This window comes from Eretmochelys imbricata, chromosome 2 (assembly GCF_965152235.1).
Source record: "Eretmochelys imbricata isolate rEreImb1 chromosome 2, rEreImb1.hap1, whole genome shotgun sequence".
Taxonomy (NCBI): Eukaryota; Metazoa; Chordata; order Testudines; family Cheloniidae; genus Eretmochelys; species Eretmochelys imbricata.
Genome location: NC_135573.1, coordinates 110,766,565 through 110,783,819, shown reverse-complemented (window position 1 = coordinate 110,783,819; position 17,255 = coordinate 110,766,565). Strand labels below are relative to the sequence as shown.

Sequence of the window (17,255 nt, the reverse complement as noted above, 5' to 3'; positions counted from 1 at the left end):
CCAACAATTACATCACTGCTAAACCTATAAATTGCCATGAATTTCAGTGTTTTACAATACTAGGGTAAACTGTAAAAGAATTGGGTGGGGATTTAGCAGCACAGCTCTTAGTAACAACTGAAGCTACAGACTTGAAACCCCACATGAAAATTTTTGAAAATTTGCCTCTTGGTGTTTAATAAGTGATTGCACTGATAAAGAAAAAAGTCTTGTTATGCTTGCTTAGTGTGAGCGATCGGGTGCAAGCAAGAGAAAGACCGAATCAAACTGATCTGAAGATCTGACTGGAATTTTTCCTCCATTTATAAAGGGTATTGGGTTCACCACCTATAGTTTTTACCCACTTTTCAACTCTAACAACATGATTAAATCAGATTAACATTAGAAGAGAGAAAGTTGCTTCAAACATAGACAAGACAGGCTTTTTATTCTTCTGTGTCTCATGGTTCTAGCCAGCAGTTTAAAATCAACTTCAAATGTTCTTTACTGCTTAACAATCACCAGAATAAAAATCCATCTTAAAATGTTGCATGTGCTGAAGGATGGGGATGGACTGTGTTAAAGAGAGCTGGGGATGGAAAGAGATGGGGGGGGGGAGGAAATTGTGGATCACAATGCAAGATGTGAAGAAAATGTCAGTTTTTAAATTTTTTTTAAACTGTGGTTACCAGATGTTAAAGGGACATTCTCTTCTCCATTAAGGCTTAAGAATGACGTTTTCTACACCATGCTTTTAACTAAGGCTGGCTATCAACATTTTTTTTAAAAACAATAAAGGAAGTTATTTTTAAACAAACAATGTTCTCTTGCAGAACCTTATTCATTTGCAGAATACTGCAGCCTGGAGTTTGAGATCCAACAAACTTAAACTAATCAGAAACTGACAGATGGACTTCAATTTTATTTCCATTCTGTCATTATTGCCCATGTTGAGCAAAATGTAATAAGTAAGATTGCATAAAATGAGAAAGGTGAGGAATTGATATAATTTTTTAAATTTTAGATTCAATAATCCTTGTGTTAGTAGCAGAGATCCTTGCAATCCATTTGCAACTCTGAAAAATGTAAAAAAAATGCAGAATTTGCATTTTTACAGAGAATCTTTAGTTTCTATATTCTGCGAAAAAAATAAGTACATATCTTAACTATTAGCTAAATTTTACTGAAAGTATAGGGTGTCACTTATTCAATGAATGCGACCTACCCCTCTTGTGGTTGATTTTTTAATGGGCTTTAAACTTGCACAGCTAAACATACTCCAATAAACTGCTTTGGGCATATATATAGAGAGGTTACTCAACAGCGTGTACGGATTTGTGTTTTAATGCATCTCAAAGTTCACTTCAGACTCCAGCTGTGAGTAATTAAAGTTATGAAGAGATGCCGAAAACTTTATCACCCCTAAAGACCATGTCACTGAGTTTGGCGTGGACAAATTTCATGTTGATGGTAACGCGCTGTCCTGAAGATTATGTTTGAAGGCAGACAATTGTAGAACACATGCAAAGCTCCAAACAAACTGGATGAAAAGGAACGAAAACAAGAGGCAGAAACAGCAAGGCCACTGACAACAGTAAAGAACCAATGCACTGTGATTGGACCATTCTATTAATTTTATTTTATTATAATGATTGATGGCAGTGGCAGGCTTCAAACTTGCTTAAAAATTGTAAATATATCAATAAAACATTATGTTCAACTGAAATCTATATATATTATGGCTAGGGAAACTAGAGTTCAAACTTTCATTTCAATCGCAGAAAAACACTTTTTTATTGGGGGGACGGGGTTAATTGGATAATTTGGGGTTTTTTTAATCACAGAAAACTCTGGTTATTAGTGTAACAGGTAAGATTTCTTTTTTTTTAAATGCAAGAATTTTAACCATCAGTGTCATTTTAGGAAAGATTTTATTAGGAAAAAAATATAAAAAGTACAATCACCAACTAGTCTAAGTTTCCCGACTTCCCACTGGAGGTCAACGGTGTTTTCTTTGGAAACAAAGGCTTAATCTGGGGGGAATCTTTAAAGTTTCTCCACCACTGCTACTTGCACATATTGGGTGAAGTTCCTTTGTATAAACTTTGTCCAATCTCTTCTCCCTGTAACTTTTTATATTATAGGTGTGAAAAATAAATACAAAATAAATATATATATAAAAGTCTGGTGAAAATTAAGGTGTAAAATATGCATTAAGGGCCACATTTGATGCTCTGCCTCCAGGAGTCTGTTGTCTCCTGCAGGCACAGCACAGAATTTGTACCCTACTGCAATGGCCCCAGCATAATTCAGAGGAGCTTGGCTCCTCTAAATTATGGCATACTCCCCAGTGCTCCCTGTGGCTCGAAGCACAAGCCAGAATGGACATACTGACACGCACTATGGCCCACCCTCTCCTGCCCTAGGCTCCTTCCCCCAACATGTCCCTGTTTAAGGCAATCCAATGCAGTGCCTTCCCCCAGAGTCCCTGTGTGTTGTTCTCAGACCCTATACAGTGACAATGGAACTGTGTACTGTTTATTTTTTATCCTAATACTTTATTTTTATCTATTACTTCCTGGGGGAGGGAATCTACATATAACCTTTTGTTAACATGCACATATTGTTTGAAAAACATCCATATTTCTGGATCTTGAAGAAATCTGGAACTGACCGCAGACTTTCAACAACTTTATAAAACTTCTATTACTTTACAGAAGAACATCTATTAGAAGAAAATTACAGATACCAGATCCAAATGTTCACTATTAAGAGAAAAATCTTGCTGCATGAAGCATTGGATCAGGAGAAGATACCTGTATCTCATATTGCATTATTCAAGTCAGATTGCTGGGGGTAAAGTCTCCCCCCTTTTCAAGTCGCCTCTCCATAGGTGTGAGGGCCTTAAGAGATTTAACAATACATATTTAATAAAGAGAAGAAAATATATATGTACAAATGCACCCATGTGCACACACTTATTAGCTGAACTTTCCCACAAACAGAATGCGTCAATTGGCCCTGAGCACTTCAGCAGCATGCTGCCAACAGACAGAGCAAATTACCACACAGCAAATTAGATCTAATCCACAGAAATGTAGAAAGGGATTGAGTCTGCATTTTAGTCTCCACTGGATGCTACTTTTCACAATCCATATATATAAAAATAAATAACCTTCCATCCCTATCCTGGATTACAAGAGAACTCTACATACTGGATGAGAGAGTCAAGATAGACAACTTGGCAGCCTGGTTTCAAGCCATTAGCAGCAGAATACATAAGCGTAGGAAAATTCAACCATGCTGAACTAGGAGGAGAAAAACCAAGGCAGGCAGCTATGATTGATGCTGAGCAGTTGTATTCCAAGAGAACTGTGCTGTAAGAGAAGCAATAGGAATCTGCAAAGTGGTAGTAGTAACTGAGAAACGAGGCAAATGTAGCAAACCTCAGGGGATTAAGTCCATTGCGTTAGGATTCTGCCAGCAGGGCCGGCACTATCTGTAATGAAGGCCTTCAACCAGGCTACAGGAAGGAAAAGGCAATGGCAGTGTTCTTCACTGCAAGTCCCGCGAGACAGTGGTGTCCCCCTCGACCCTAAGTGCGGCTCCCTAAATTCCCTCTAAGCTGCGTGGCCACACAGCAAGGTATGAACAATCGTGAAGTAGGGACCTGGAGAAGAGAGAGTTTGGGGTGGGAGGGAACTGTGGAGGGGAGCAAGATGGGGCTTGCAGGGCTGCTGTGGGCCTCTCCCCCGCCCCGGATCTCCCGTGATGCCTACCGGCAGCGGGGAGAGAGGCCCCTTTCCCAGAGCTAGCTGCTGCCGGCAGGGAGAGGGCTGGTGGAAGTCCTCTGGCCCCAGCCCTGGGGCAGCCTGCCTGGACCCCAAACTCCTCATCCTCAGCCCCACCCCAGAGCCTGCACCCCCAGCCAGAGCCCTCACCCCCCTCCGCATCCCAGCCCTCTTCCCATGCCCTGAGCCCCTTCCTGCACCCTAAACCCCTCACCCCCGACCCCACCCTGCAGCCCTCACCCCCCTCCGTATCCCAGCCCTGAGCCCCTCCTGCACACCTAGCCCCTCATCACCAGCCCCACCCCAGAGCCCTCGCCCCTGCACCCCAACCCTCTGCCCCAGCCCTGAGCGCCCTCCTTTACCCTGAACCCCTCACCCCCGCACTCTACCCTGGACCACCTCTCACACTCCGAACCCCTCGGCCCCACCCCATGTGGCTCTTACATTTAAGGCTTTTTGCCAAAGTGGCCCCTACTTCAAAAGTAGTGAAGAGCACGGGGCAATGGCAACAGCAACCCCTCTGGCACATTAAATATGAGCACCATCTAGCTATAAAGGGACCTATGGCAGTCCAAGCACTCTCAGATGAAGGAATAATGGCTATAATGCAGGTCTAATGCCACAATCAAGATATTGAACAGGAGGCTTCTGCTGGGGGGAGGAAGAGGGGATGAAAAATCCCACCCTGGGGGAAGCCTAAGTGTGACCTAGCAGTGAGGTACAGCACTCAAAGCGAGTCTCTGGTTTTATCAAGACAGAATTATCAGTATGTCATTCAAAGGTTCTCTTTTCACTGTCAAAAAACTGTGTTTTTTCAGTGAGGCTAGCTAGGAGGTTCACCATATCTACCTACCTCATGGTTAGACCTACCGATGAGTTTCCACTATGGTTTTACAGTGAGATAGTGAACATGGATCAGTTATCCCACTGAATAAACAGATTTTTCTTATTCAAAGCCAAAACCAAAATCAACCTTTTCTTCTAGTCAGATAAAGCTTGTTGCTCTGGGATTTAGCTGGTAGGGTGAAAAGCAGTTAATGAACACTCCATATGTAGAGAAAGGGAATAACCAGCTAGATTTCCACTCCTAGTGGAAATAAAGAGGTACTTGTGAGGGTTAAGCAGGGCCTCAGTTTATACAATCAGATATAATTGAGAGATAGGGAAGGACAAGGAGAAAGAGTGCTAAGCATAAAAGTAATTTCCATTAGCTCTATCATTGGCCTAATTCTATAATCTTTATATTGATGAAGTAAAACGCTACTCTACTGTATCTACAGTTAGACTACTGGGTGGAAATGTGTGCAATATGTTCAAGTGCAGCACCACTGCGTTCAGATAGACTGTACTGTGTGATACTGCAGCTTGTTCTCCGAACTACAGGTTGTTCCCTTAGGCTGCTGTAAAATTCCTACCTCGAAGGCAGAGAAATGTAAGGAAATCTTCTGTCTTGGGCTTCCTTTTGGAGAGGTCAGAAATCTGAGTAGCTGGAGGGGGTAACAACGGTTCCACTATCTTTACTGGAGTTGTGCTGGGACTGTTTGGCTGGGATTGGGCAAACTTCCTTTGTGCTTGCAGCCTTGGCCTGTGAAAACAAGAGAACACCACATGCGTATTAGGCAGAACCGAGAATACAGACTTAAATTTAACAATTCACTGTGAAAAGAGCAGAATAAATCAATCTATTACCAATAACATCTTCCTTAGTTGTGTTTAGTCCACATTTTTGGAGTGTAACAATTAGGATTTATTGAGTTTGAGAGAAAGTTTGTTTTACCGCAGTTATTTTAAAGTATCTGTTGCAATCTTAAAAAAAGAACAGGAGTACTTGTGGCACCTTAGAGATTAACAAATTTATTAGAACATAAGCTTTTGTGGGTTGTAGCCCACTTCATCAGATGCATAGAATGGAACAGAGTAAGAAGATATAGATATAGATATATACACTAACAGAGAAGGTGGAAGTTGCCATGCAAACTGTAAGTAAGGCTAATTAAGAATTTCCAGGTGATTTTTACCTAGCTTACACTAAGTCACTGTAGCAAACCAGGAATTTTTCACCCATAAGCGTGACAAGCATACTATATTTTCCAAACATTTTCACCCACTTCCTTATCATTAAATTACACCAACTAATATCTGCTATTTTTCCTTCATGAAAACCTTTCTTAAAAAGGTACAAATACTTTTGTTACTTTGGTTCTACCCTAGTTAACATTTTGCTTAATTTATCACTGAACATTTTTAAATTAAAGTTTCTTAACTTATTCCAATTCACTAAAACTGACTATTAGAGATAAAGTGGGTGAGGTCCAAAATAGATCCAATATCTTTTGGAGAGAGACAAGCTTTTGAGACACAGAGCTCTTCTTCAGGTCTGGGAAAGATACTCCCCATGTCACAGCAAAATGCAAGGTGGAACAGATTGTTTAGCATAACTAGTTAGCACATATTCTAAGGGATCATTCATGTGGAGTGGCCTGTTAACACCTCTGCAGTCATAGGACAAAAAGAGAGGGTTAGTGAGCTGCAGTCCACTACACCTTGCATTTTGCTGTGATGCTGGGAATACCTTTCCCAGACCTGAAGAAGAGCTCTGTGTAGAAGTTGGTCCAATAAAAGATATTATCCTGGGGCAGACATGGCTACAACTACACTGCACAAAATGGAGAGTGACAGAAATCACAAAAGTTTAATCCAGGAGCATCAACACATACTTCAGTTGTATTGTTGAACATCCATAATTGCAGTTTTGCAAAGCCTCAAGGAAAGCATTTTATTTTTGACCGGCAAGTAAAATATCAAGTTTTATTTCCAACTGTCAGCAGCCTGGTAAAGAGCAAGCAAGTAGATTTTGTACTTGGGCTGTAAATATTCAAGGACAATTTTGCAAGTCTGCATTAGCAAGAACGAAGAACAGGGAAAGGCAGAACAAGGTTATCTTGTTGCTTGCCCTCTGTAACTAGCTGTACTTCCTGGATTAATCTTGGGTATGTGTCATCTATAGGGCTCTACCAAATTCACGATCTATTTTGGTCAATTTCACAGTCATAGGATTTCAAAAATAATAAATTTCATGATTTCAGCTATTTAAATCTGAAATTTCAGTGTTGGAATTGTTTCAGAGTAACAGCCGTGTTAGTCTGTATTTGCAAAAAGAAAAGGAGGACTTGTGGCACCTTAGAGACTAACCAATTTATTTGAGCATGAGCTTTCGTGAGCTACAGTACGGGTCCTGACCCAAAAAGGAGTTGTGCAGTGGTCACAACGGTATTGTAGGGGGGTTTGTAGTCCTGCTACCCTTACTTCAGCGCTTCTGCTGGCAGTGACACTGCCTTCAGAGCTGGGCAGCTGAAGAGCGGTGGCTGATGGCCGGGAGCCCAGCTCTGAAGGCAGAGCCACTGCCAGCACCAGCGCAGAAGTAAGGATGGCATGGTATGTTATTGCCATCCTTACTTCTGCATTGCTGCCTGCAGAACACTGCCTTCAAAGCTGGGTGCCCAGCCAACAGCCCCCAGCTCACTGGGCGCCCAGCTCTGAAGGTAGCATAGAGATAAGGGTGGCAATACTGCGACCCCCGCTAAAATAACCTCCCTCTCCCTCACACCCCCCACCCCCGCACAATCCCCTTTCTGGTCAGGACCCCCAATTTGAGAAATACTAGTCTCCCCCATGAAATCTGCATAGTATATGGTAAAAGCACAAGACCAGATTTCACAGGGGGAAACCAGATTTCACGGTCCATGATGCATTTTTCATGGCTGTGAATTTGGTAGGGCCCTAATCATCTAATTTGGCTGAGATGACTGAAGACAAGCGAAGTGGACTTGGGACTCATATCACAAATGAGAAAACTCACTGATTCAATGATTCTCATGGGTACTCACTTGCAATAATAATAAATAATTTAGAGCAGAAATTTGTTCTAGGAAAAATACCCCTGTGCAGGGCAGTTAACTGGAGGGGAACAATTGTGTGCCTCACTTTGACCCTGATACTGCACAGCACTCAAGTCTTATGGAAGTGAGTGGGAATTAAGTTCTTTCCTGAACTGAGCCCCCGTCAACCCAGATTTCCAAGCATTCCAAGAGCTTGACAGAGAGAACACAGTACAGAATAAAAGGGCTTCATAGAAGTCAAAAATCCAAATGTTATTCGGATAGTTAGACATTAACAACTCACAATCTTTATAATTTATAACTTTATAAAAGCTAGTTTAAAATTCCTGTCTTCAAATAAAAAAGAAAAAAAAGCCAGCTAACCTATAGATGGCTGTTAGTGGCATGGCTGGAAAAAGATGATAAAAAGACCTAAAATATCAATTTTTAGAGGAGAGAGAAGGCAACTTTACATTGATTACTAGTTCTACTAATACAATATTTATCTAATATGAATTTGAGATCTGTAACAAATACTGCCACAGAATAATCCAGGTTTGTCATTGTATTGCCAACAATCATTGTGATTCTCTGATCAAATTATACACATTGAAGTACAACGATGACAAAAATTTAGATGTAAAAGACAATCAATTAGTGAGGGTAAAACCAGTAATCTGCAACCTTCTCCATTTTCACAACTATTAAAACTCTGCCATCCAGCCATTCAAACCTGTACCAAGTTTTTGCTAAGGAAAGAGATGGCATTTAGAAACCATATCACAGAACTAAGTGCCAAAGAGCAGCATTTATATATGTGATCCTAAAAATATCTAGTAAACAATACCTTAGGAGAACTGTTAGGGACTTACAGGTAGCATAGTCGAGAGAGACTCTGAAATCTGTCTGCATAGAAAAGCTATACATGGGATTGGAGGAAAGCAGGATTTTTTCCTCCCAAGAACTTCAAGATCTGCCTTAAATCTACAAAGCCTAGAAATTTCAGAGTTAAAATACCTTGCCAGGCTTAAGCTGTTCTCCAAACATACATGTATATTAACACCAAAAGAGCAGTAGAAGTATCATCCACATACTTCATCGTTTTACCATCAAAAGCTTTGTGATGGATACTATGCACAATGTGTGTTCTCTCAAGCGAAGGGCCAATTGCCTAGCTAAAACACTGAAAAAATAACAGTGTTATATATACCCTCTAATAATGACAGAAAATGAATTGTTAACAATTCCTCTAAATTTGTTGTCCCTATAGTCTCACACAATTGCCCATAAAGAAAATTATACTTCATCGTGACCAAAAGACTCTGCTAAATTCCTGATAGACATATACTGCTTGCTTATTTCCACCTCCTCAGGGGCTCATATACTGCTTATTATTACAACCGTGCTTATGATTCTTGAACTGAAACAGACTAATTGAACATTCATATTCCTTGTATCTAGGAACAATGGTCCTTTAAAAAGAAAGCGCTTCTGTACACCAATACACCTGTCCCAAAAATTCATTCAGTTTGTAAATGCAGAATGCCATCCCCTCTGCATTCATGCAGACTAGAGAGCTCTTGCACAGGATAAATGGGATTTTAATTTCAACTAGTTACGTTTCTATCACCAAAAGCACATATGCAGCCACAAGTAATGCTTTGTTATGGATTCTCTTCTGCACAAAATGTATCCAAAAAGCAGACCATTAAATTTAATAGGGAAAAGAACCTTGCTTGCTGCTGTAGCAGAGTGATTTCCCCCAAAAATGTACTTCATAATCTCCCAACCATGCTGTTGGAAATACTCTATACACCAAATTGGGCAAATTCTTGTTGAATTTACCTGTTTAAGTCTACCCCAACCAAAAAGATTTAGATAAGATGTAATACTACGGGTAACTGAACAGAAATCCAAGAAATGCACATTTGAAGCCTATCGTAAGATTTAATGGACAATCCTGAATATAAAGGGTAAACATCTGGTTATTTGCAACACACTGTACCATCACATGAGGTTTGAGTCAGAGTGTGTCCCTACTCAGTCCATCACATCCCAGGAGCAAAGTAATGTTCTCAGTCCATGGGGTGCTGAAAAGGGAGTGGGCAATAACCAGTATATTTAGCCTAAATACGAATGTCTATTGAATTAGTAAATTAAAAGTACTTTTCAAAATGTCTTGACATGTATATTTTGCACCATTCCTTTCCCACCTGTTCCACTCCAGTGCACACACTTTCCTCATATTCTGACCACCCCTTCAATGCTACATTTTTCCAACCTCACCCAGCCACCGGGTAGTAAAAATGTCTCTCCACCCCACAACAGTCCAACCTCAGCAGAGGTATTCCAATCTAGTTATGAAATTTACGACAGAAAAATCTTCCTCCAGTCCACCTTCAAGACACACCATGACTTTATTATTACCAGAGGAGGTGAGATGGCACACTTGATCATACAATGACAAAAAGTCTCAACAACTGCTCTTCCTTCATTCTCTCCCTTCTTGATATAAATGATTTAGCACCACTTCTGATGTATTCCCTGTTCTCTCTTGCTTTGTTCTCACACCTGCAGTGCACTACCTCTTGGCCAGGGAACCAGACTCTCAGTGTCTGAAATGTCAAGTTTTATTAACTAAAAGCCTGGCCAATTCACTTCAATGAAGTGAATAAAAAAAAAAAAAACCCACCCCCCCAGCTTTTTTCCTCTGTGGGGCTTCCGAAGTAACTGCCGATAGTAGATGGACTGGCACTAATTCCACAGGCTTCAGTTGTGATATGTGGAAGTATACAACTAGCCAATGTGTGCAACATAGTGACTAATAACTAGATGTTTAGTCTATCATGCAGTTTTAGTACTGTACAATTGCAGTTTCTAGGTTAAATTTTTGATTCGATGTTTAAAATCAGATTTCTGCCTCAGTTTCACAGTTTACCGAAGGACAAAGTCTCAGAACATGGCCCAGGGAAAACCAAAATGTGCTATATAATTCAAAGTACTGGTAACATGCAGCTGTTCCCTTATTGACTTAATTTTAATTTTATTAATTTATTTAATCTTATTAACTTAACTTTCTAATATGAAAAACCTTAAAGTAGTAAATCCAATTATTTAGATTACATACCAATTCTAAACAAAGACAGAATGGGTGGTCTGTTCACTCCAGAGCAAGACATTTTGTATCTGGCAAATACCAAGTGACCAACATGGTTGCCCTCTTTGAATGGTTAGAGGAACAAGCTCTTGTTGGTTTGCCAACTAACTGAAAAGCCTATTTAAAAAAAGAAAAGAAAAAATGCTGTTTCTATTTCCAAAATAATTACCCTCTCCACTCTAGCCCAAAATAGACACACTACAGCGTTGGCAAATACTCCTACAAAAAGGGCTTCGGTGGGTGAAAAAAGGGAAAATCCTCAAAATAAAATAATAAATAATAATAATAATAATAAGCACTGTGTAAAATTTATGTAAATAGAAAAATGAAAAGTAACAATTACAAAACACCCAGATGTTTTTTTTCTTTAAGACTGCATCTATGCTACAAAAGAAGGCCATGTTAGGAAAATATTTTAAAAAAATTAATTTAGTTGACATGGTTTTCTTATCAAGTGCGGTCCTGGTTTGTGGTAAAAAATTTTATGAAAAACTGTTCTAGTCTAGAATTATTCTATAAATAAGCCTTTTAAGCAAATTATAACCCATGCGCACTACAGTTCCAAGACTGAACTAGCTAAAGGTACTTTTAAAACTTTCTTTTTTCCCCAATAGGGTCTCCTAGCGCCATTTTTTTGGTAGTGTAGACAAGACGAAAAGGAGTACTTGTGGCCCCTTAGAGACTAACCAATTTATTTAAGCATAAGCTTTTGTGAGAAACAGCATCCGATGAAGTGAGCTGTAGCTCACGAAAGCTTATGCTCAAATAAATTGGTTAGTCTCTAAGGTGCCACAAGTACACCTTTTCTTTTTGCGAATACAGACTAACACGGCTGCTACTCTCAATCGAGTAAGACGACACTCACTAAACAAGACGCTTACTTTCTCTGCCAAGTAAGGTCCAAGTTATTAATACAACTCTGTTAATTTTAGTATTCTAGATTACCCCATGCACTCGGTTACCTAGAAAACAAGTTGTTTAAGATACCTTAAAAATTACTTCACAAATATAAGAAAATAAAACCAAAACTTAATACAAACAGTAAGCTCTCAATAGTGGACTACCATGCAAAACGCTTTTGTCAGGAAGTTACTTAAATTATCAGTAGGTTACTTTTAGTTCCACATTTTTCAGAGAGACTTATCCTGCATTCAGTTTACCACTCCTTAACTCCTACTAGAAAGCAAAGTGTAGATACCGCATAATGCTTAGGCTGGAGAACGGGGTTGCCATTACTATACTGGATTATATTCAAATTGACAGAACATTCAGAGACTGAAAAAGATTACCGTCACACATGGACATCTCAAGACCAAAGAGGTTTGGTGGGCTGAAGCCCAAACAATAATTTTAAAGGAATCAGACACTGGAGTATAATTAGCACCACTATGCTTCAACACAGGAACTAACCCTTGTAAGATAGTTCACAGGAAGAGAGAAATTGTCATATTGGACCAGACCTGTGGTCCATTTAGTCCAGTATCCTGGCACCAACAGTGGCTTGCTGTTCCATAAGACGACACAAGAAAGCCCAAAGTAGGCAGATATGTAAAAATGTGCTCCCCAGGAGAGTCTTCTCATGACCCCTAACAGTTACGGTCAGTCCTTGAGCCTGGAAGCATGAGGTTTTATAGCCCTTCAAAAATAAATAGTTTCAAATCCATACAAATGTTCAATCTTACTTAATTTTTTAATACCAGAAAATAGTCGGTCAGGGCAAGGATAGATATATCTCTAACATCCTCTAGGGCGAACAGTGATGTAAAGAAATGATTTAGTTTCCCAGCAAAATCCTTGTCTCCCTTAATTGCTTTCTTTAACCTATGGTGATCCAGAAGACTCACCTATTCTTTCAGAAGCAGGAAGTCTGTGATACACACACTTAAATAGTCTCTTGCTGTTTGTTTTATACCCTTAGCTACTTCTTCTTTGAATTCCATTTTAGCCTTCCTAATTTCCTTCTTGCCTATTGTCCACTGTAGTTTATGCTCCTTATTATTAGCTTCGCTAGGGTTAGAGTTCCAAATTTTGAAGGTTCCTTCTTTGTCTCAAATAACCTCTTGAACTATCCCATTTAACCACACTGGTTTAATTCTTGTTTTCCTACTTCCCTTTCTGTTCGGGGGCATACTTGCCTTCCAAGGTTGTGTGTAAGTAACAACCATGGCAAATATAAGGATTTTACTTCTCTGGCTTTCTGAAGTATACTGTCACTGTGTTAGTTTTTGTTACCTTTCCTCCCTCCTGGGACCATTACTATATTATTGTGAACACTGAATTTTGAATTTTATTACATTATAGTAACTATTGCTTAGTGGGTCAGCTGCCTTTACCTCTTGAACTAACTTCTGTGCTGTTATTTAGGATTAAATAAAGAATAGCCTCTCCTCTTGTGTGCTCTTAGTCTAGCTGTTACAAGAAGCAATCATTTAAGGTGTCAAGAAATTGCTTCCCCACACTTTGTTCCATTGTGATACTTGACAAGTTTATGTGTAGATAGTTGAGGTCCCCTGTCATTACTGCTTTGTTAGACTTGGCTGCCTCTTTGATCTCTCTCAGTATTACACACTCAATATTCTTTTCTTGATCTGGAGGGTAGTAGTCTGGAGACCTAGCAGCATACTTGTATTATTACAGCTTGGGATTTGCAGCCATACAGATCCAACTGTGTCACCTCACTAGATTCTATGGAATCTTTTAAGTCTAGCACTGCCTCTCCACCTCTTCATCCTAATCTGACATTCCTGTATAATTTATAGTCAGGCATTAAAATATCCCATTGATTTTTATTATTCCAACAAGTTTCAGTAATGTTTATTATATCAAGGGTCCCTTCCACAGCTAGACATTCTAGTTCACCTGTTTTTGAGTTTATCATATTATATAAAGACACTTATAATTTCTGTGTTTGTCTATGTGCCTGTTTCTATTTCATTCCTTAATCTGACCTTTTGCTCATTTAGCAAAAGAGTCTTCTGTGATCTTTACCTGCTGTTGCTCCAGTTCAGACCGGAATTGCACTGTCCTTCACACCCATCAAGTGAGACACAAATGACACCCTTAAGTTTGTTTCAGCATACAATGTGAGAGTCAAACTAGTGCAGAACATTCATTTATGCAAAGATACTTTAGCAAGTGACCCTGTGTACCTAAGAGTACGTGCACCTGCCAGTGAGATTCTTCAGATACTTTATAATGAAGCCTGAATGTATCTAGAACCTTGAACCTCTGTATGCGGTTTAAAATAGTTTCAAATCTACCACACAGAAATTAAGTACTTGAAAATCATATGCTATCTTAAATTAAATCAAGCATTTTAAATGTACTTGTGCATATGGTGGGCAAAGTCCATGGCAAGTGCAATAAACGTGCTGGTGGAGGTATCATTCTTCATAAGACAACTAGAAAATTTCTTACGGCCTTTCACACACACAAGTGGCCAAATGGAATTTTATACATTTTCCAAAAAGACTCACCCCCTGTCTGAGAACAAGCATGAGACACTCAGCACAAAGGGTCATTTTTTCAGAGCGTTAGCAGCACAGGAAAGCAGGGACTTACACTGGCAGTGAATCCTCTGCCACAAAACAATCTTCACTACTGCCAATGATCATGGAAGAGACATACTTTCACTCTAATTAATCCATGAGGTTAGATCTTATGTTTTAAGACTATCTGAAAAAACAAAAAATGCTATTTAACATGCATACAAGACAGCTTGGTCTGCTTTTCTTGTGAAAGCACATTTGTACAATTTTACTTAGCTTAATAACACTATCTAAACAATGTTCTAGCTACATGTATCTTAGTTTGTTATAGAACTCCAATCACTGTGGGCTAATCAGGGGTTCTCAAAACTTCATTGCATCGCAACCCTCTTATGACAACAAAAATTACTACATGACCCGGGGGGTTGGGGGCAAAGCCCAAGACCCACTTCCCTGGGCCAGGGGTGGAAGGTGGGGGGGAGCTGAAGCACCCACAGGATTCAGCCAATGTTCCCTCTAATTTTTTATATCCATGTGCGGAATGAATTTTGTTATGTGCACCAATATGGAGGTGATGTGTGATGGGGTGGGGCCGAGGGGTTTGGAGTATGGTAGGGGGCTCAGGCAGGGGTGCAGGCTCTGGGGTAGGGCTGGGAACGAGGGGTTTGGGGTGTGGGAGAAGGCTCAGGGCTGGGGCAGAGAGGTGGGGTATGGGTGGGGTTCGGGCTCTGGCTGGGGGTGCAGGCTCTGGGGTAGGGTTAGGGATGAGGCGTTTGCGGTGCAGGCTGCCCCGGGGCTGCAGGGAGGAGAGAGGATTCGCCCCAGCCCTCTCTCACCGCAGCAGCTCCAGGGCCAGGGGGAGACGAACCTCTCTCCGCCTGCACAGCCCTTGACAGACTGCTGCGCAGCCGCCCAGCTTAGAGGGAACTTAGGCTTCAAACCCAGGCAGGGCCTGTAATATAAGCCCCGTCACTGCTTCGGCCCTGGGCAATTGGGCTCGGACCCAGACCCCAGCAAGTCTAAGTCTAAAATGGGGTCACGACCCACAGTTTGACAACCACTGGACTAGATTTTAACTTTAGTCACAGACCTGTGCATTCCTGCCTAAGAATAACTGCGGCTGGCAGGATGACTTGAGGGCTTGTCTTCACGGCTAAAAAAAAGCTGTTTTTAACCTCAGGATAACTAATGTGCATGAGCCATCCTGAGGTAAAAACATAGTGAAGACAATGCACTTCAGTTTTATGTGAGTAAATTCACAGAGGTCGTCACTAGGCAGGGGAAAAGGCACAACCTCAGCAAGTTTTCTCTCTTGCTAAAACTCAAATGTTTGGTCTTTGCTGTGTTTTTTACCTTGTGATAACTCGTGCACTGAGGTAAAACACAGCTTTTTTTTTTAAAGCAGTGAACACAAGCCCTGAGGCCTTCCTTTGAGTCACATTTCCTGTCCTGCTTCCTTCTTGCTCCCAAGGGATAGCAATTAATTACCAGCAGTAAACTACTACACCCTTTTCCACCATCACCATCTTGACTCGGCAGTTCTGGCCAGCAAGTAGATGGTGATAAAACCAAAGTTCCAACCATTTCCTGTCCCTCCCCACTACTTGCTTAGGAGAGGAAGTAAGAAGGCATGAACCCAGCTCAATCCTATCCACCTGCACATCCAAGGTGCAGATAGCCCACGTAGAGAAAAATATGGGGCTGTTACTCTTTGTTATTGACTTGCAAAAGCATGTAACCTGGAATCACAATCTAGCCCCATAATATCTATGTAAAAGAAGACATAGTATTTACAACATATATTTATTTACTGAGAAGAAGATTTTTTGTTGTATTTTGGAGCATAAGTTTACAATGATTTAAAGTATATAAAACCTTAAAAGTAAATTTTAACAGGTAACCAATTTAGAAATTCTTACCTTTTGTTTTCCACATATCCCTGTAGCTTTTTCCCCACAAGTATCCTTCCCCTACTTTGCCCTAAACCCTTTTTTTTAAGCTAGTCCACATAGCCTAACAATTGGTTGCACAATTTAAACACCCTTCAGTTTTAAATTAATGCTCCAAAGTGAAGTATTCTGACTACCTCCCGTTAGTACCTGAATATCAACAAAAAAGGCTTACTGAATTCTATTTTTTGCTCTAAACCTTACAGCACAAAAGGGCCATGTTTTATTTTACTTTTTAAAGGGAAATAATTACTATCACAAGTCTTTAAAAATGTCTTCAGGAATAAAATGATGGAAAAAGGTGTCTGAAAATGTGATCAAATGAAGGGTAAATGATCTTACCCCATCTGATAAATGGCTCTAGTTAAAACCACAACTGATTTGTTGTACATACGTACTCAACACTAAATGCGACTCCCATGACTCCTAGAATTAAATTAAAAACTTCTGAGCAAATTTTCTGACCACAAAAAAGTAGAGGCTACAGCACCCGAACTACACTGATTTATCCAGTATCAGATCTCACTGGAGATTGCTGGATTAACATTCAGCAATATATAAAACAGGGTAAATGTAAAGCATGCTTGACAAGACAGATCAGAAACACCTTTGTTCAAGAGCTGTCATGTAACAAAAACATGGAGTTAGACAGTAATTCCCTCTCCTCCATAAGGCCCTGTGGTGACCTGTAAACAACAACAGATGGCAGAAGAGATCCTTCGAAATGTCATAGGCCGGTGGGGCAAAGCCTTCCTTGTCCTGTGACAAATCCTGGAATTCTCTCACTTTGGAGTAGCCTCATTTTGAATCTGATAGTGTAACTAACACTGACCTTAGTTATGAGTTGTAACCCAGAGAGACGGGCCAAGAGGTTGTTTTTGTTTTTAATTGCATATTTAAGGATTTATGTGGCAGGGCTGTTCTGGAGAGGGCTCTAAGTGCATGGTAAGCATCTGCTGTCATGTGCATATCAAGAAGTTTATCATGTGTCTACCACAGGGGGCCTTAGAAAT

General features: G+C 40.3%; 1 protein-coding gene across 1 annotated transcript in view; it reads right to left on the bottom strand.

Annotated features, from left to right (window-relative positions):
* The window catches only part of JARID2 (jumonji and AT-rich interaction domain containing 2), a 307,425-nt gene that overhangs the window by 82,823 nt on the left and 207,347 nt on the right, over positions 1-17,255 (bottom strand). The window contains exon 4 of the mRNA XM_077810603.1: positions 5,186-5,355. Within this exon, the coding sequence (XP_077666729.1) occupies positions 5,186-5,355 (170 nt within the window). The remainder of the gene's footprint in view (positions 1-5,185; positions 5,356-17,255) is intronic.